This window comes from Petromyzon marinus, chromosome 9 (genome assembly GCF_048934315.1).
Source record: "Petromyzon marinus isolate PM22_M1 ecotype Great Lakes invasive population chromosome 9, UKy_Petmar_22M1.pri1.0, whole genome shotgun sequence".
NCBI classification, from domain to species: domain Eukaryota; kingdom Metazoa; phylum Chordata; class Hyperoartia; order Petromyzontiformes; family Petromyzontidae; genus Petromyzon; species Petromyzon marinus.
Window position 1 is genome coordinate 10,194,014 of NC_133675.1, and position 21,485 is coordinate 10,215,498.

At 47.4% G+C, this 21,485-nt stretch overlaps 1 protein-coding gene across 2 annotated transcripts in view; it reads right to left on the reverse strand.

Annotated features, from left to right (window-relative positions):
* Window positions 1-3,270: 3,270 nt before the first annotated feature.
* Window positions 3,271-21,485, reverse strand: part of GPAM (glycerol-3-phosphate acyltransferase, mitochondrial) — a 34,438-nt gene continuing 16,223 nt past the window's right edge. For both annotated transcript variants that reach the window (XM_032950521.2, XM_076065895.1), the window contains exons 10-21: window positions 21,077-21,190; window positions 20,320-20,399; window positions 19,644-19,759; window positions 18,572-18,642; window positions 14,574-14,874; window positions 13,055-13,203; window positions 12,342-12,419; window positions 11,773-11,916; window positions 10,242-10,362; window positions 9,166-9,234; window positions 8,967-9,025; window positions 3,271-7,188 (exon numbers count right to left, since the gene is read on the reverse strand). In XM_032950521.2, the coding sequence (XP_032806412.2) occupies window positions 7,075-7,188; window positions 8,967-9,025; window positions 9,166-9,234; window positions 10,242-10,362; window positions 11,773-11,916; window positions 12,342-12,419; window positions 13,055-13,203; window positions 14,574-14,874; window positions 18,572-18,642; window positions 19,644-19,759; window positions 20,320-20,399; window positions 21,077-21,190 (1,416 nt within the window). In that variant the 3' untranslated portion in view covers window positions 3,271-7,074. The remainder of the gene's footprint in view (window positions 7,189-8,966; window positions 9,026-9,165; window positions 9,235-10,241; window positions 10,363-11,772; window positions 11,917-12,341; window positions 12,420-13,054; window positions 13,204-14,573; window positions 14,875-18,571; window positions 18,643-19,643; window positions 19,760-20,319; window positions 20,400-21,076; window positions 21,191-21,485) is intronic.

The window sequence follows — 21,485 nt, forward strand, 5'->3', positions numbered from 1 at the left end:
AGCAATTGCAGATACGCTTGCGTCACGATTAACAATACGTGGCGTGTCTTTTGAACGTACTGTACACCCCATGGGCCCTTTCTAAAAAAAAAAAAATTCAGCAAACTTGAGTATATAATGCCATCGTATCCAATAGTAATAATGATAACCGTAAAACAATTCCAATCAAGAAGCTTACCTTTACACAGTGATTTTGTTATTACAAATGTCAGGGTGCGATGACGATAACCGTCGCGCAGTCGCTAGCGACGCAAGTGTCGATAGCGACTCGAAATCGACACTTGAGCTCGTCCGCACCAACACACGCGCACCTGGCCCACTGCTGGACAGAGCCGCATTGTTCCCTGGGAGCAGTTGTGGTGTGGGCGACTACCCAACAGCTGTTGCTGCTGCGTGCATTCACCCCAACACACACACACACAGTGCCGTTCTAACCCATTACATACATACGTACGTCCGCAGCACCCTGCATATATGGAACACACACACACACACAGACACCCGGCATGTGGTAGCAGTGCCCAGGACATTGTACAAATACCCAGTGGATTCGAACACACACATAGCACCACGTGCAAGTATAACGCCCAGCACACAGCACCCCAGCACACGTACAGCACCGAGCACCAATCCTCAAGTACGCGGTACCCAGTGCCCAGCACATGGTACAAATACCAAGTGGCGTCTAACGCATACACACACACATATATACACACACATATACACACATACACACATATACACACCGAGAGCACCCTGCACACATCCAACACCCAGCAACACAACCACCCAGTTCACTCAGCTCCAACTCCCAGTACCCAGCACGTAAAACACACTCAATAACCGAAAACTCAACTACCCAGTGATTGACACCAATACCCCAGTGTGAAAGTACCCAGCAGCAACATCCAATACACTGCACAAAACCACCAACTCCCAGCAACCAGGGACTATCTACGCGACTTTACTGAAAGACCCAAATAATACAACGCCCCCCACACCAGACCCTCCCTCCCCCAACAGTACAACTCGTCCCTTTGTGCCAGATATGGAGGTCACAACTCACGTGCGCGGCTGGCGGAATGCCCGCGGTATATATAGTCATCGGCACGGATTCTCCCCGCTGGGACTCGCATTTTTCTCATCCCAGATTCATTCTCGCCACTCATTCGTTCCATTATTATTGCGCCGCAGCAGCAGTAATAACAACAGTAACATCAATAACATTAACTCGCCACGTGGGAGCAAGTATTCTGGGCACGCCCCACCCCCCACCACCCACGAGGTTTTATTGAACAGCTCCCGTCTTTGTGAGATGTAAGGCAGGGTCTCGATGATGCTGACGGGTGCGTCGCAACGTCAATTAACATCGCCACGAGGACATACTTTATACGAGCGCTCCGTTGTGAACCGAACACGTGGCAATTACGCCAACTGCTCACGGTGTCTCTCCCACCACAAAGCACAGTCGCGTTTGAACGTTCAGGCATATCTTCGATGTATATCCACGTAGCCCCCCCCCACCACCATCCGCCCTCCCGTCAGTATTCGTACTGACAAATATGGCTATGCAAGTATCGTTTAGAGCAGGGGGTCAGCAACTAAAATAACGAAACATTCGGTAAACGCTCAATATTTCAAGACTCGCAGTGCCATGCGAGTACGAGACGGCGTGTCCTTCACAAACGGCGTCAGGAGGCAGTCGTTGAAAGAGCCGCAGGTTGACGACACCTGCTCCCGACACTCGTTTCGACACGTGGGTTCATCGTGAGGACTGCGCGCCGTGGTGACGCCACCGTACGTGCGAGTCGTACTTCACCAGGGTGGTTCTGTGCGGGTTTGGGAATAACGGGGAGCACAGACGGGGCAGGGTAGCGGTACTATCCAGCGGTGGATTTTGTTGCACTGCCCATATGCAACACTGCCCGCCCATTCGAGCGCTATGCAGGCTCAAATCTGCTTGGCTTCCGAGATGTGGCGCTTGCCGGCTCCTGTACACTTACCGTAAGGCACGAAGCAATACCGCCACCCACTGCCTCAGCCAGACATTTCTCAGTGTGCTCGTTTTCCATGCGCGGTACATTTTGACCATGGGCCAGAGCAGACATCGGTAGCAACTAAGGCGGATTAAACTTTAGTGGTACCGCTTTATACGGCGAATGAGTGATTGAGAACCCCTCATTTCAAACGGTGTTGACATAATTCACTGTTATTGGCCACATACGGACATTGGAAACGCTCAAGTAATGTCATCTCGGGAGAAAGTGAAAATCTGGTCTATGCTCACGGTTTAATTTAACCTTGTTCAAGAATATCGCTGCACTACCATATACTGCTCATATTGCATTGAAAAATTTCCCCAATGTATTCTTAACGAGTTATTTACAGTACCCACGGGGGAGGGGGTATATCAGATGGGCTCACGAACCCACATGATGCAATGCTAACCACCTTTCTGCAAAGCCGGTTTGGGAGTTACTCAAATCTGCATGTGATCCACCAAACCTTACTTCCAGTATGCTGGATCATGGCAGGTTGCAACCAAGCTCAGCTAATTTTTCAACTTGCTCAAAGAAATCACAAGACTCCGTGCGGGTTTCTCACGTAAATATTTCACGTAAATTAACCAGTGTGCATGACGCATGGTGATGCGTGCTTGGAAATTCACACAGATGTTGAAATTCTTTTGCACCGTACGTAGCCAACCGTGCTAATCAGAGGTGTGGGGGAAGGACAAACTAAACACCAAAAAGCAGTTCTAAAAATAATTAAGTTTTAAATCTAGATTTAATCGTGCATAGCTCCAGTGGCTTCCTAATATCGGAAGAGCGTTCCAGACGACAGCAGAAGCGCATCTGAAAGCGCCCAATGGAGTGACCGCGTTAATTCGATGGCTCGCCAAAAGCCGCTGCTGCGAGGATGACCGTTAAGAAAAATGGGCTCGGGCAGGGCAAGTTGAGTCGGTAGAAGGGATGGCTGGTGGTCACGACTACCGATGTAGTGGCAGCCAAAGGAGCGATCGTGCCCAAGGTTACATCCACCACGGAGAGAGCGACAAAATCGGCCCCTGTGCAGGTACTATTTGGATCGTCACATAGCAGGACGGTACGTACGAGGGTGGCGAAGGGAGGCCCCCTTCATCCAGATGTGGATCGATCACGGCTTACGATGATGAAATTTGTCGTCACGTCTATGCGGCTGGATGTCCGTCACTGTTAAACATGAACAATTCGGACAGCGATGGCATTCGCACACATCCACGGACGAGACTTGACTAACATGTGTTTTTTATTACGAATCTGCAAGCCCTTTATTTGTATTGATAGTTGTATAGTATGTTATCAAACGCAAAAGCAGGCATGTGAACGAGTTCAGTACTGCAATTGCCATTGCTTATTTCTGTCGGCAAACTTCAAGAGAATTGGTTTTAGGGCATCAGCCAGTCGATGACACCGCACGCGAGTTTGTGACTACAAGTCGAACAAACCAAATTAGTTAATTCCCGATGCAAGGCGAGCCTGCTGTAACTACCAACGTTGTTGTATTCAAGTCGTACATCATACAGTTGTGCGCCATCGACTATACATTTACGCAAAAATGCACGCATTTCAGTTAAACGTACATTAAAAAAAAAACATCATTGCTTTTTTTCCCCCTACAAATGGACCCCTTATATTCACATCTTGCGAAAGAATCTGAAACCAACTCGGAAAGATTCATCTACGTCGACTCTCAAAAAAAAATCTACTTTATATCATTCCCCACTCGATAAAAAAAAAAAAATCCATCGCCACACCAAGTGGACAAAGATATGAATTCGTGTCACGGCCGCAGAGATACACCTGGGTTAAACCCAGCACAGGAGCTTGCAGCGTAACTGTCCAGTGGCTTTTACAAGTAGCACATTAGAAGTAGTTAAGTTGGGTGTCTCATTCTTTAAAATGCACATGGAAGGTGACGTACACACTCAGGCTCATATTTGAGACAATTAAAAATAAAAGGACAACGTTTAAAGCGGGGAGTATTATGCAGATGATTACTGCCCTTAATAACACGTCCTAATTTGAAACACTGCAACACAAAAAAACGTGCACTTTATACAATAAACTTCAAAAACGTGCCACAAAATGTACGTTTTATATTTACACAAAAGGGTGTAGACATGACCTTAACTTTCTAACATTCATAGACAATTATAAGATCCTTTATCATATGTTGCAAACATTAATGAGCATTCCTGGATACGAAGGGTGGCAAGAATGTGGACCACGATATTGATCCACTTATCAGTAGCAGGACGTGTCTCGTGGCTTCACACTGTGGCCAAGGTGGTGAGAAGTTAACTACCTCGCCTGGATTGCACGAGTTTTGCATGTTCTCGCCGTGGTCACGTGGATTTTTCTCCAGGCCCTTCGGTTTTCTCCCCACATTTAGAATCAACATCACGCATTTAAAGCATTTTTGTCACTATAAATTACCACGCAATAAGCCACTTCGTTGAGCTATTAGTTGTGGCCAGGTTGCTACTGGAAAAAAAAAGTTAAAGAGCTCAGTGGGCCTTAGCTGGTAAAATAAAAAGTAAAAAAAAAGTAGTTGACTTTATTGCTCAACGATCAAGTTCACACTTGGCCACTCGCTTTTCCTCGTGTGATCGATCAAAATAAACCAAATTCCAAGAACAAGAAATCACATTGAAACATCAACGTGACCAAGGAACGGGGTTCTCTTAAAAGCCCTGGAGAAATGAGACCTCTTTCAGCACCACGTGCACGTTTACACCGTTTTAAGGCAGCGTTGTTCTGATCTTACACGAGCTGCTCAACAACTCTTACTTCCGATATTAGGAAGCCACTGGAGCTATGCACTCTTTTAAATCGAGATTGGAAACTGCCTTCTTGAGAACTGTTTTTCGTGTTTAGTTTGTTGTCCTTCGCCCGCACCTCCGATGAACACGTTTGGCTACGTACGGTGCGAAAGAAGTTCAACATACATACATACAAACAAACAACACATCAAGCACTGTTTGTAAGTGACATTTTTTCTTGAAATTCTACAATTGTTTCCCCTACAAGGAAACAAAAAAATATTAACTTCGTATTCACACCTACTTGGTTATTGGTTTACGAGGATTATTTTTCAATTAGTTAGTATCGTTAATAATTGTAACTTATAATGCTATGGTTAGGGCTCAGTGTTACATATTATAGTTTGTTGTCCTTCGCCCGCACCTCCGATGAACACGTTTGGCTACGTACGGTGCGAAAGAAGTTCAACATACATACATACAAACAAACAACACATCAAGCACTGTTTGTAAGTGACATTTTTTCTTGAAATTCTACAATTGTTTCCCCTACAAGGAAACAAAAAAATATTAACTTCGTATTCACACCTACTTGGTTATTGGTTTACGAGGATTATTTTTCAATTAGTTAGTATCGTTAATAATTGTAACTTATAATGCTATGGTTAGGGCTCAGTGTTACATATTATTTTCGCAGAGCATGCTATTCTGTCGCATGCATCAAACGCAATTTTTCGTAGTCACGTCACAGAAATGACAAGGCCATCGTGTCACAGAGCAAGCACCAACAACCCAGGCAGTTTTAGCAGCAGCTTCAACACAAAAGTGGTTATTGATCACAACTTAGTGTTTTTAGAAATAAAAACTTGTAAACATTAAAAGTTATAATTATCACTAAATAAGAATGTGCTGTTAAACGCAAAAGACAGTACACACCAACTTAATCCCCCGTCGTCTTGAAAACGCGTTGGTGATCGTTGGATCGCATTTTTTGACACGCCGCCATAAAGCAAGTTTGTGTTCGTCTCCAATGAGACGACACGATCACACCATACAGCACAAAGTGCATTGCTTTGCAATACTGTGCAGATTTGTTTTAATAGCTGTGTCGATTCAAATAGAAGGCATTCTATGGATTAAGTGAGCGGCAGTTCCCATGAGATGCCCTGTGCAGCGATGGAAAAGTTCGGCACGCATGTGCTACTGCTGAACCAAGTGATATTACAGAGGAACCTGGCCACCCAGACATCATCTGACCAACAACCTTGCCTTCCTATCTCACAACCCAAAACCCACCAACTCACGTCATACGCTGGGCTTCATTTCAGACAAGGTCGGTCCAGGTTGGCGATGCGAAAAAAAAAATTTCTGCGCCCGGCACATCACGTCAAGCATGCACGACGCTTACTTATGGCGACAAGTCACAGTTGTGCTTGACCACACAAAGCATGTGCAACTGACTTCCTAATCCAGTCGGTCACACCTTGACAATGGTCCCCCGTCTCTCTGTCTCCAGGCCTGTGCTCCCCATTTACCAACAACCTTGAAAAAAAATATTTGGCGAGAAATTAAGCCCCGATCGTACCCGACACAGTGTTGGTAATGGCAAGTTGTCTGCAACTGGTTGAATGGCTTTTGAAGGAGAGGCACAATTGCCAGGGTGGGCTGGATCGATATGTCCGTGCATCGGTTGCTGTGCGTGCGTGGCTGAGCAGTGCAAATTGTATCTTTTGACAGCGTATTGCATATACACGTCTGGAAGCCACTATAAAAAAAAACAAAAAAACGGCCGAAGATGTGCAAACGCATACCAATTAAAGCACTTCTGCATTTACCCAAATACCGCCGACGGAAACTTGGAACCTGGTCTGAGACACCCGTCGCTCGGAAACCGCAGCCGGCAGCAACTACAATCGAGAGCTTGCCTGTTTTGACCAAGGTGTTATATATATATTTCCACAACCTCGACCGCCCACCCCCCCCACCCTCACTGCTCAAGGTGGCCTTCTCTCCTGAATTATCATTATTATTTTTTTTGTTATTAAAGGCAGACGAGCGGCGGCGTACGCGTCCGTGGCCACAGCTCGCAACGCCAAAGCGGCAGCGAGCGATCGACCGTCGCTCCGTCGGAAGTGGGGGTCGGGGAGGTGGATGGGGGCCGCTAGCGTCGCCGGCGCGGAACGTGTCCGCGCCGGCGACGCGGCGGAGGACGGAGCGCGGTAGAAGACGATGGCGCTTGGCTCAACGGGGCCGGGCTTTGACGAGCGCCGTCATGGCGTGAACTGCAGCACGAACTCGGCCAGCCTCTGCATGCCGGCTCCCGCGCGCACTCCCTCGGCCACGTTCAGCAACGTCCGGCTCTCCTCCTGCACCTCGGCGAGCACCTGGTTCGTGATTGTCGCAGAGCGAAATATAAAATGATTAGGCGTGTCGCAACAGCATTTCAATTGTGCGGCTTAAAAATGTAAAAGACTGACGCGTACTTATTTGGTACCAATGTAAACGACGCGTCGGATGACGAGCGATTCCTGAGCTCGCAATGCGTGCGTCAAATCACACGCGTGGGTCAAAGAGAGGTGATGCAAATTGCATGGAAATTACATGCCAATGTTGTGTTTAACTGCATGAAGCCATCACAACCAGAGACGTAGAATAAATGGACATTTTTTTTTAGTAAAATTGAAATTGAAGAAATACGATTCTTGTATTTCAAGCTCAATTGTGACAAAGGGGTGTTATGGGAAAGGAACTTAACAAGCATCAACATCAGAAAGCAGGCTTTTTGTTGACGGACAAATTACGTGGACTAAGAAGCTGTAGCGAACCAGTAAAGTTCATTGTGCGGCCCTCTGCAGGTAGACGGTACACTCGCGGATTGCAGTGTTCCAAGGAAGTTTAACACGTAGGCTTTCGCGACCAATATTATTCATAATAAAGGTTTTTGGGTGAGATTGCGCGTCGTAACCCTCCACCACCCAACACAGCCCATTAGTAAGGCATTTCTCACGTAAACAAACGCCAATTAGTCACTACTTCAGCCCACCGGTGTGTCGGAGAGTAAATCCACGAAATTAACAATTTGAGTACAACGTTTCGCTGGTATTTACATCCAGCATCATCGGGCGATTTGCCAGGATAGTGAAGCAATCCACCTGCTTCCGGTCTTAAATAGAGCAGCAGGACGACGTCATCACGGAACCCAATCAGGTGCAGAGATCAGAGGCGGAGGAGTGTTCCAAGGAAGCCATCATGTGCTATTAGTAAAAATCTTGGTTATTAACTTTTTCCAGGGCGCCGTTCAATTTACAAAAAATCACCGGGGAGGGGTGTAGACTGCAGCCTGCCGAGTGTGTAACACGTTACAGTTTAATCAGAGCTTATGACCAAATCACCTCGAATGAGCTGATGTGATCAGATCTCGACAGCTAAAGCAAGGTTAGAGCCGAGACGGTGCTTGGATGACGACAACCACAGACATAGAGGTGGTCATGGGGCGCTGTGGTGGCCAGTAGAAGGCACTGCAGACAAAGCAATTGCTGTACAACTGTACAGGCGGGCGTTCCGGTTTTACGAAAGACCGATCCACATTTACGACATTTAAACGATGCCATCACGGATCGATTTGCGACGCAGGAACTCGATTTACGACCGAGTCGTCTGGCTTTCGAAGCGACTTTGCGAAGATTTTTGTTACTCTCGGGTGTTTTTGTGGATTTTTTTGGTACCTATAAAATCCTGTTAAATGTGGCTGATAAACAGGAAAAGCACATCGGCCAGCAATGTTTCCACTGTTTTTGCTGCCTGGGGGAAAATAGGGCACCGATTAACGGCGATCCGAATTACGACGACAGTGATTTCCAGGAACGCGTTCTAACGTCTTTACGTCACAATGCGTTACCAGGAGGCCCCGATGTAACACTGGATTGACATAAAGGCCATGGATGTATGCAAAGGGGTCGGTAACCTGCGGCTCTTTAAGGACTGCTTCGTGACGTTATTCATTAAGGATCACCGTTTCGTAATTCACACATGCGTTGCGGCTCTTGATAGTCGTTTTTTTTACCGAATTCGAAAAAAATGTCTCTTTATTGTTATTTTTGGTTGCCGACTCCTCCCATGCCCCCGTGTATGTAGGCACACAATGTAATCAGCAAGCACTTACTCCGATCTCCTTGAACGTGGTCACGGCATTCCTTGCCAAACTCATGGTTGCGCTCTCATCTGAAACGCAACGACATGGGGTGGGGGGTGGGGGGGGAGGGAGAGAGGTGGGGAGGGCGTTACGCGAGTCGGGGACGCACGCTCACGGTGAACGGAAATCCTCGCCGACAACAAAACCGTGCCGAGGGACGGAGACTCACCGAACCCGGCCACGTGCCGCTCGGTGCGGTCCAGGAGGTGGCGGTGAGCCTTCTTCATGAGCTCGCTCTCTGGCGAACACGCGGAACAACGGAAGAGCAGCCAAAGAAAATATTTTGTTGGTGGGGTGCGAGGCCTGCATGTGTGTGCATGTGTTTTGTTACGGGGCTTTGTGACATCTGGGTGAAAGGCGCAAAGTGTAAATTATTATCGGCATCGGCAGCCGTCATGAGAGATACCGGCAGCGGAGGAAAAAAATTCAGTAAGATCAGGGTATCTTCTTTGGTTCTTTCGGTAAAGTCACGTAGAATGAGAATAAAATAATAAATTGATAAAATAAAATAACACAATAATATTCTCACGACGTTTCGGCCACAACACAAGCGGCCTTCATCGATCTTAAGGATATGTGGAATCCCTCCCCGTAGAGGCGGTTAAATTTCGATTTAAAGCTTTCGTGACTGCAATGATTCATCTTCTTTGGTTAAATCGAAATTTAAGATCAGGGTACTTGGTAAACTGTTTCAAATGAACAGCTGGACGATGAATGCAGTGTTTTGAACAGGGAGATCCCCCGGCGGCAGAGACTGTGCAGATCGCAAGAGACCCCAAGTGGTGGCGAAAGACATTTCCCAAAAGCACGACTGGTGCTCCCTGACAGCGAGGTGCCAATCCCTTCTTGCCCCCCTTCACTGGAACAAACTTCCACTGCACATGAAACAAATCATCTTCACTCACCTGCTTCCATCCCCCCCTTACGACAACCCCTCTTTTCTCCCTTGCCCATCCTACTGCTACTCTCTGCCCGCTAGCTAGGACCAGGCCTACCCATTCCTTAACCACTCCCAGTTGTCCTCTTGTTACCATAAATACACCACCACTTTTAATTCACCCACTCTTTATTCTAACCACTATCTTCATGTACGATGTTAAAATTATTGTAAAGTGCCTTGGACTAAGGCGTTATATAAATCTATATAACAGCAAGTTGTATTTGTTGATGACGGATGGAATGGACTGGTGCCGATGATGACGATGGTCAAATCAGCACAGTGAGGGATTATGAAGACAACAATACCGGGTAGCGGCTCCGTCAGGCCGTGCAGGAAAATGGCCACCGAGCTGTAGGCCTCGATGACAGGGCCAAGGATGCGCTGCAAGAAAATCATCCAGTCGAGCGTCTCCGACGGCACCAGAAGCTGCAAAGACAAAGATTCCCCGTTTAGCCTACATTGGCTGTTGGGGCAAGTGCTTTGAACGAGCACCTATTAAGGCCACCATGGTGGTACGAGGCGGTGGTGTGGCCAGAGCTATGCCCGGCATCAGTTTGTCTTGGCAGTAGCCCGTATTTACACACTGCATTTGGTACTCAATTAAGGCAGTCAATCTTGCGGAGACTCGGGACCAGTTTCACATTTGTCAGCGATGTTAGCCGAGGCCGTGAGTTGAAACCTGATGCTGAGCCGTCACGGGAAGAGGAGAGCAACTTCGAGACAGGCAATACAACAGCGTACACAGAGCGTGCGGTTCTGTGCTGAATTCTGGGAAACCTTCAATACAGACACGTGTGTAATAGTCAACAAGCGCATTGAGCACAGTGCCAATTAACACCATTTATAATTCTGTGTCAGTCATAGGTTTGTTTGGACCATACTTCAGCACACTGGTCAGTGCGGTGTGGGCTAGTTACAATCATTCTCACGATAATCGTTTCAATATTCAACTTGCTGGGTGTGTCCCTCTTCAGCGTCTTGTTGGGCAGTGGTTCTCAACCTGGGGGGTACGCGGACCCCTGGGGATACGTGGCAATGTCCAGGGGGGTACGTGAGGTGATTTATAAATGTGTAAAATTATATCAAACATGAGTCATTGGTGAATGATCATGTATGAGTCTGCCAATATAAAATAGCTACGGTGAAATTTGAATCCATATGGCGACCCAGAATGATATAAAAGACCTTTCTAAACTCAGTGGGTTTCCAAGAGTAACCAGCGAGTGCGAACAAATTACTTCGTGCATGCAGAGCGTCCGCTGAATTTAGTTTTTATTCGTGTGCAGTTAGTTAGGATACCTCACAAAATGTCCAATTGGTTAAAATATCGATGCTCATTATTGTCATCAGATCTCATACGTAAATTAATCTCAGAACCATGTTGGGTCAAACAAGGGTGTACTCTTAACACGTATGCTTTCACGACCAATATTATCCCTAATTGAGGGTTTTTTCCAGGTTAGATCGCATAAACATAAATGTGTCGTTAAACCCGTCACCACCCGGCAGCCATTTAGTAAGGTTTGTCACGTAAACAGAACGTTCCAATTCATGACTTGTTGTGGATTTGTTCTCCCACACACCGGTGTGCTGTATTAATAACGAATTGGCATGCTCTGTTTACGTGACAAACCTTACTAATTGGCTGTGTCGGGTGGTGGCGGGTTTAACGACACATTATTATATTTACGCGATCTAATGCCCCCCCCCCCCAAAAAAAACTAAATTATGGAAGGGAGTACTTGGTTGAAACAAAATTCAACGAAAGTACAGAAGCCAAACAATAATTGAGAACCACTGCTGTAGGAGGGTGCTGCGTTGACAGCGTTCTTGCACCTTGAGCTGGCGGCCGCACACGGCGCCCTCCTCGCCGAGGCTGTCGCTGCCCTGGTCGCTCCACGGCGCCAGCGTGGGTGACATGCGTCCCGACGCACGGTGGCACCGCTTCGTCTGCTTGCCTGCCACCTCGTCCTCGTCGTCCTGCGACGAGGCACGCACGCACGCGCACGCACATATTGGCGCACAACAAAGATCCCCCCCCCATTGGCTTTAACGAGCTCGTTTGGGGCAAGCGCTGATAGCGAAGGCCACCTATGAAGGCTGGAAAATTGTACTGAAATGAAATCTCGCAAATGAATCTTTGAAATGTTTTAAATGAAGGTTTTTAAACAGAACTTTAATTTGCTCCAAACAAAACTTACTGGTGTTGTTTTCGATTTCTTATCCGATAAGCTTTTGAAATTCACTTTGTAGGTGGAGTTTTAAAGTTCCGAGTTGGCTATGATATTGTAGTCTTTGTGGCAGCTCCTCCCGCCGCAGCACAGTAGCCCACACATGAGGTTCACAGGTAACGGAGGGGTTTGTTGGAGCGCGGGTACAGCGAGGAGGAGCTGGGCAGGACCCACCTCGGTACACGTGAACTTCCCGCGGTCAATAAACTTCTGAACGGTCTCGAAGCAAGTCTGCTCCAGAGTGTGGCAGGGCTGGAAAAGATGGTTTAATGAACATTCAATGAGAAATGCCATTTAAAATCATGAATACAAATGTTCACTTTCCGCTAACTTCACCTACCACAGCCACCTCCTTCAAAATCCCCACCATCACCTTTTAAACCATCACCTTTTCGCAACCGAAATCCACCACCTGTACAACCTCCGTCACCTTCACAAATTGCAAAACCACGTTTTAAACAAATTCCACCACCTTCAGCACCGCCTCTAATAACTCTACCAGAGACAAAGATCCTCCATATAGCGTTAACAGACTGTTGGGGCAGGTTCTGTTAGCGAGCACCTATGAAGGCCAGAACAGCACACACGGGAGTGGGTGGCCAGCACCACGCCTAACCGCCTTCGTCTCCGTAGTGGCGATGTTGTTAAGCACCACACCAGGTACTCATTTGAGGCTTAGTCGACCTAGGGGAGGCCCAGGACCGGTTCAGATAATCGTCACTGGTGTTGGCCGTGAGCGGGAGTCGAACTCGGGTCGTCAGGCTCGTAGCGCAGCACGCTAACCGCTACACTACCGTTCCCAACCAACACCGTCCCCCATATGCCATCGATCCCAATACGCCGCCGACACTCCCCATACGTCGCCGCCACCACTACGATCATCCTACCGGCAAGAGGTTGAGCTCGAGCAGCAGCAGCGAGGAGAGCTGCGTGGTCTTGAGCAGCAGGGCGCCGTGGTCCATGCTCACCTCGCTCGGCGCGTGGCCCATTGCCACGTCCGCCAGCCTCAGCTGGGCCGCGGCGTTCACAGCGCACGCTGCACGCAACAATCCCCCCCGCAACCACAGGTATAGCCTCGGCAAAATGATGGGGAAACGTGTTTTTAGCGAGGGCTTATCGTACGTAGATAGGTGCGGTGTCAAAGGATAGCACGGTGCACAAGAGGATGGTGTGGTCACAGCACCACGCCCAACCACCTTCGTCTCCCCAAGTGCTGATGTTTGAGACACTGCACTAAGTACTAATTTATGGCTGAGTTGACCTACAAAAGGCTCTGGACTGGTGCAGATACCACCATTGATGTTAGCTGTGGCCAGGATTGGAACTTGGGATGTCAAGGTTGTGGCGCAGTGCACCGACTACCCACGCTACCGCACGTGCACTCGCGCGCACACGCCCCACTGCCATCTTAAAGGGGGGGGGAGGGGGGAGTCGTTGCACTGGGAGCCCTGGATCAAGTAACTTGAAGAGATGGTGGGGCACCTTTCTGGGTGGCACTACGTCGAGGAGCAAGGCCTCTGGAGCCCCCTCCCCGCGGAGCTGCGTGTTTTGTGGGTGTCTCCGGCTCGCCATCAGGCGTGACGATGAATTGGGGCGTTGAGGCCATCGCTCTCACCTGCGCCCCGAGTGAGCAGCAGCCCGGGTGGGTGGGGTGGCAAGGTGGGGCAGGGTAGCGGGACAATAAGGATGATTGGATTTGTTGTGCTTTGTTGCTTTACTCTCACATTTAAGGGATGGTGGGAGGAGGCGTTTTCATTGTTATCTGGTCATCTTTCTTCATATAAAGGACTATTGTATAGGAGCTGTTAATGCTTTTGCGAATGGTCATTTCTCACTAAAAACATTACGATCGCCTCTTCATGCTGATGAGTTCGTTCCACCGTTCACCGCCAAAGCTGGAGTTAAAGTAGCAGACCAGCTGGCGGTGCAACATTTGGGAACTGTTTAACCCCGATTGGCTACCCGAATTCGTGCAATCAAACCGAGAAACTCGGCGGTGCAAGCTCACTCTGACACCGTCCCCACGTCGCACCCCGCCACCACAAGCCACTCACAACGTAACCTTCCATAAACGTCAAACGCTGTTTGCGCGCAAGTGCAGCGCTCGTACACAGCCTAAGCTTGCGAACGTGGTGTCTCCGTTTGTCCGAGTGTGTCCCGCCGTGGTAGGCGAGATGTTAACTACCTTGCCCGGTATACAGGAGGTCGTGGGTTTGATCGTGACCACGACGCCAGTTTATTTTGCATTTGCATATTCTCCCCGTGGTCGTGTGGATTGTTCTCCAGGTCCTCGGGTTTTACGTGCCACGTTTAGAATTATCATGCGTCTAGAGTATTCGCCTGCTATAAAGTACCACGTAACAATCCACTTAGTGGGGTTTAGTCCCCCGTTTGTGGGATCCGTACCTACGACAGCCTCCGGGCCGAAGACGGGCAGCAGCCCGCTGGCGTAGTAGGACATCTCGAAGACGGCGGGCACGTGCGTCAGCGGGCGGACGGGCAGCGCGTCCCTGTCGGCGTCATCGCGCTCAGCGCTGCTGGCGCTGGCGCCCGGCTCGCTCGCCCTCATGACGCCGTCGCTCAGCAGGCCCAGGGCATGCGCCACGGCGTCCTCCGAGCGGCCTGAGAAGCCGATGTCGTAGTGGCGCGATAGGACGAGCTCCTTGAGCCAGGAGAAGTCCTCCACCAGGTGGGCCTGGCTCACGCCCTGAGAGGCATCCCAGGAGACAAAGGCGGCCGATTATGATGTTGGCAAACCCAACCTCCTCATGTGCGTGCCAGCCTTCATTGGTTTGTGTGGGGAAAAAAAAAAGATGTCACGCTTTCTTCCAACGTACGTTTGTCTTTGGAAGCCGATGTGGTAGATTCACTTGCATAATGGCAAATAGCCCTGAAGCATTGGACTAACCACTAAAACACTGCTGCCATGGTTGAATGCATAAATAAATGGACTATTTATTAGGCATTATATTCTTGTTTTATATTTTTATTCTTTTATTATTTCCCTTCTACGTGACTTTACCGAAAGAACCAAGAATACGAATCCCTGCAGTCACGAAAGCTTTAAATAAAAATTTATTAGGCATTATTCATCTATCTTTGGGGGGAAATACATTTCTGCAAATTTTCAGTTTAAGAAATTAAGTGTTTGTAATATAATTTAAATAACATGTATTAATGAAATTTTGATTTAAAGCTTTCGTGACTGCAGTAATTCATATTCTTAGTTTTTTCGGTAAAGTCACGTTGAAGAGAAACAACAAAATAACAAAATATATATAAAACAATAAAAAAAAATTCTCACGACGTTTCGACCATAACTCAAACGGTCATCATCAGGTGTGTCGGTTTGCATAAATTTATTTTGAAAATGGCATATTTATTTATATATATAAAAAATAACGTTTGCGTCACGCACAACGATTGGCAGTTTGCCAGGACTAGTCCATCTATTTTTTTTTTAAAAGAGGAGGGGGGAGACGAAATTTGTTTTTTTATGTATGCTGTCTGAAAGCCACTGTAAGCGTGAACAATCAATCAAGAACTGAAATGATTTATCAAATCTTTCCAATGATTGCTAAGATAGAATCCATCTTCTCGGTTGAAATTGTCTCTGTGTTTGTATATGTGGATAGCCTCATGAACGAATCTCTCATGGAAGCCAGATGGCTTACAAAGAACCTCCGTCTTGGAAAAGTCAATGGCATGTGAGCCTACTGAATTAGAACAATGATCTGCTACGGCCGAGGTGTTGGTCCTACCGTGTTTAAGGTCTGCTTTATGTTCACGAATGCGGTCCGAGATATGGCGTTTGGTTTCTCCAATGTAACTACTACCACAGAGGCAACTTAGTTTGTAGACACCAGGGTATTGAGGCAGTCATATTGTCTACATGTTCCCAATCCGATGTGGACATTATTGCCGTCAATGATAAGTGTGATTTGTAGAGTGTCTTGTCTAACTGATCTAGTTCTGTGCGTATAAGTCTGATTTTTTCTGAGATAAGAGCTAAGCTAGTTTTGAAAAGAATTCGTTTCGCATTAGAAGAGAATTACTCGACGATGGTAGTTATACAAAAATAAAAAGAGATCCCACCAACAGCCTCGTCACACAAACCAACAAAATAATTTCTGATTCAACCGCATTAATTGATCATTCTAAACAGTTTTCGTTGAAACCTTCTGCTGCCAGGCCACCAAGATTATACGGCTTACCAAAAATACATAAAGTTGATACACCTCTTCGTCCCATAGTCTCTACTATCAGCTCCCCCACCTACAAACTAGCTCGTTTTTTGTCTGAAATCCTGCGTCCTTTCACTGGAAAGACCACCTCTGCGGTACAAAATTCTACTCACCTGGTATCAACAATCAAGGGTATTTCCCTGTCCCCAGACGACCTGCTTGTCAGTTTTGATGTAGTTTCCTTATTCACCAAGGTTCCTGTACCTGACACCATTGCAATCATTGAAGACTTGGTTCATCAAGGACTAAACACTGAGGTACCCCCCCTGGTGAGACACTGTTTAACCAATACATACTTCACTTGGAATGGAACTTTCTACAAACAAACTGAGGGCACCCCAATGGGCTCCCCCCTTTCTCCAGTTATAGCTAACATTTTCATGGAGAAATTTGAGACTGACGCCATCCAGACTGCCACTCTGCGCCCAACCTTATGGAAGAGGTACGTGGATGACACTTTTGTCATCTGGCCACATGGCCGGCCTGCTCTAGACCAATTCTTCGACCACATCAATTCCATACACCCAGCCATCAGATTTACCATGGAAGTCGAAATAGATGGCAAGATACCTTTTTTGGATGTCCTAATTAAAAAGAGACCTGATGGTTCAATGAGCCACTCTGTCTACAGGAAAGCTACCCATACAGATGCTTATCTGAAACCGGATTCCCACCACCATCCATCACAGAAGAATTTTCTCATCAAGACTCTGTATCATAGAGCCCAATGCATATCCGACCAGGAACACATAAGCAGTGAACTCAAGCACGTACACCAAGCTCTTAGGGCTAATGGTTACTCCGACTATACAATCCGCAAAGCTATCACTCAAACCATGAAGAAGAACCCTCTTGAGGAGCCTTTCAAAACCATCACTTTACCCTACATTGCTGGGATCACAAAAAAGATCTCCAAAATCTTGAATAAACACAAGATCCAGGTCCGTTTCAACACATTACATAAAATCCGTGATCTGGTTCCGTCTGTAAAAGATGTGATTCCGGACATACAATACCCTGGTGTCTACAAACTAAGTTGCCTCTGTGGTAGTAGTTACATTGGAGAAACCAAACGCCATATCTCGGACCGCATTCGTGAACATAAAGCAGACCTTAAACACGGTAGGACCAACACCTCGGCCGTAGCAGATCATTGTTCTAATTCAGTAGGCTCACATGCCATTGACTTTTCCAAGACGGAGGTTCTTTGTAAGCCATCTGGCTTCCATGAGAGATTCGTTCATGAGGCTATCCACATATACAAACACAGAGACAATTTCAACCGAGAAGATGGATTCTATCTTAGCAATCATTGGAAAGATTTGATAAATCATTTCAGTTCTTGATTGATTGTTCACGCTTACAGTGGCTTTCAGACAGCATACATAAAAACAAATTTCGTCTCCCCCCTCCTCTTTTAAAAAAAAAAAATAGATGGACTAGTCCTGGCAAACTGCCAATCGTTGCGCGTGACGCAAACGTTATTTTTATATATATATAAATAAATATATATGCCATTTTCAAAATAAATTTATGCAAACCGACACACCTGATGATGACCGTTTGAGTTATGGTCGAAACGTCGTGAGAATTTTTTATTGTTTTATATATATTTTGTTATTTTGTTGTTTCTCTTCAACGTGACTTTACCGAAAAAACTAAGAATATGTATTAATGAATTAATAGTCAGCCATGATCATTCCACTACTGGACAAAGGCCTCCCTAAGCAGTCACCATCTCTCATGCTTGCTGACCTGCCCACTGGACATCTGTAAAAGAGGGCTTAATGGCTCATTGGATTCCTCCAGTCAAATTAAAGATTCTGATGCACCTCGCTTTGTCTAGCACCTTGCTTCATCTTCACAGTGGACATCCTCTTGGGTGCATCTCAACCCTCGTTTGGCTGCCACTCTGCCCTTAGTCTCGGCGGCCAGAGCCATATCACGTGCCCTGCCCAAGCCCACTAGCTTAAAACAAAACATCATTGGAATTATGTCATTTTCACCTGCATGTGTAATCCATGCATTCCCCCTCTTCTCCATGTAATTCCAGGGATGCATCTTCACACCACGTTGTAATTTTTAAAATGGTTCATAAAAAAAAACATGCCTGGTGCAAAACACACGCAACGTTGACAGGACCAGCAAATGTTCGCTCACCTGCCTGTGCTTGTACAGGAGCAGGCACGCCACGATGTTGGTGGACATGATGGCGGAGCATCGTACAGCAGCTGAGAAGGAACACACGATAACACGAGCAAGGACACGGGGTTGACGTTAATTCTTGTGACGAACTTCTGCCCAATCTCGCAAGCTGGTAAGCAGATTTAAGGCAATCACGATGGGCTTACACACAAAACTGGAGCAGTTTGTTGGCTAATAAGGCTCGGTAAACTTGCGCGAGCTATGCCGGGGTACTTGTTTTGAGAGTACGGTCCAAACTAGAGCCGTCACAATGTTTTTCCTCCCGGAGAAAACAACATTCCATTTTTTTCCTCCCAAGTACAGTACCGCTAAGTGATTCCATGGCCGGAGGACTTGCGAGCAACCAGAATAAAGTCCCTTTGCCAATACGATTCCATTACGCTTTTAATTTATAGAGCACCCCACATGCAACCAAATCTGTTTCATGCTTTTGAAGAGGCACCTCGAGACACGATTTAACAGGGGGTAAAACGAGAGAAGGGGGGCCTTCAACCTGCAACGAACACCAACATAACTCGATTCACAGTGCTGTTACGAGTCACACCGTCTACAATTCAGGCAGACTGTGTGATGTCACGACTTGGGCACGTGCATCAACTCTTTACGCGTTGCCTTTCGACAAGACGAGATATTTGTGTTGTTTGGGATTCACACTTCTTTTAAACCCGTGTGACCACATGGCCCAGAATGCACCTTGATCTCCGCCACATCTCGGAAGATACGCCAGTTTGGGAGCCTGGATAAGTGCTTTGACAGAGGACCACCAGGACACAGAAACAGGCGCTGTAGGCTGCTGCTGCAGGCCTACCTTCGCAGCAGAGGGCAGGCCAGCAGAATCCATTGTCGTACTATCCTGAGCGGCAATGTCGCGATGGCTCCCCGCTTTCACAAACAGTTTATGAAATGCGCAGCACGACTCATTACGGCGTCACGGAGGCTCTCGTGCGGCGGTAAGCGTTGTATTAACAACATGGATTTGCGCGCGTGTACGTGCGCGTTCCTCGCAAGCGTGCGGGATCCCACTCACTGTAGAGGGCGTGGCTCGCAAGGTTGGCGACGTTCGCTCTGTGCACGGCGTTGACGTCCGGATCGGGGCGCCGGGGAGGCGACGTTAAAAATGGTGAACCGCGCACGCCAGAGGAACTGCGTCCAACAACGAGAGAGAGCAAAACGAAACACAGCGGAGGTTGCAATGTACGTTCAAAAACTACCCGCAAATTAATTATAGATTTGAAGCTTTCGTGACTGCAAGGATTCACCTCTTTGGTTTTTTCGGTAAAGTCACGTAGGTAAAATAAAATTTAAAATAAAAGAAAACTAAATTAAATCACGACGTTTTATTTTACCTACGTGACTTCACCGAAAAAAGCCAAAGAGTACCCGCAAATTACTTGTTTGGGTTTATACAGAGCAACTATCACCCTCTGTTGGCAGACTAAGTGCCCCAGGTTACTCTTGCAATTGACTCTATCCTGGTATTGAGATCTCACACCTGGTTAAACCTAAAAGAACTTGAAAACTGAAGTATGGTTATGAAGTCTAATTTACGTACGTTTCACATTATCAGTGTTTTTTTTGTTTTCTCCGGTCTACCCCAGATAACAGAGTTGACTGTCCAACGTGGTGCCTCGTATGAGAGCCACATGGTAACCTGGCCAGTGAGCAATACTTGCATGACTACAGCTTAGGTAAATAAACTGCACCTGTTGTTGAGGATGGATGGCAGCAGCTTGTGAGGCCGAGATGCAGCGATATCCATCGAGTTCATCGTCTGCATGTACTCCTAGAGGACAACACAAAACAATGCATCAATCCAGCGGTACAATTACAATTCGATTATCAATGATGCTATAGCTGTAAAAAACATTTGCGTTGTTTGTTTACCCAGTGAAAGCCACAGTGAGTCGCATGACTCTTATGCAGAAGGGTCCTGCCAAATTATGCACAGCTGGGAGGGGATAAATGCTGTGGCGATTCAAACGGAGTAAATCTGCGGGAATAGTTTCCAATTTGGGCAAAATTCGGACCCTTGACGCTGTTACACAATGTCCCAACTCTCTTACGGGTGACATCAAGGGATCTTGAACGTCCGCTGTGAAGCATACGGCGATTAGCATTTGTACGGTTAATACACCCGCGGTATTAATTCGGGCGGCCGATGGATTCCAACGCTGAACCTCTGCAACAAGCGACAACCGCGCTTCACCGCCGGGCCGCGTCACGATGATTGTAACGATAACGACAAATATACTGAAATGCCATTACGTGTTACGGAGGGCGTCCATTGGTTACCCATGACCTTATAACACATTTTTTTTTAGTGTGGCATGACCAGCACACGTACCGTTAAGGAATCACACGCAATTCCAAACGTCGCATAGTGATCCTGGGACGTGGACCGTGAGACTCGCTCGCCCCAACAGCGGTGCCCACTGTTGGATTACCGCAAGAGCCGCACACCTTGAGCGAGTAGGGCTGCGCAAAGTCCACGCGCACGTAGCCGTAGTTCTTCCACAGCATGCGCAGGGCTCCACCCAAGATGCCCAGCAAACTCTCGCTCTTCTTGGGCTGGCCCTGAGGGCACGTAAACAACAACAAAACACACGTCAAACACCACCGTGACGCTATGGTTCTGTGCAGCTGAGTGTAAAACCGTGGCTATGCACGTGGTCTGCAATCCAGCACCGCGGATGCGAGCGTTCGATTCCCGCTCACGGCCAACACCGTGAACCGATGCTGGGCCTCCCCTAAGTCGTCTCAGCCTCAAATGAGTATGTGGCACGGTGTGCGTAAACGTCGCCAGTCGGGAGACAAAGGCGGCCAGGCGTGGTGCTGGCCCCCCACCCTCCTTGTGTGCCGCACCGGCCTT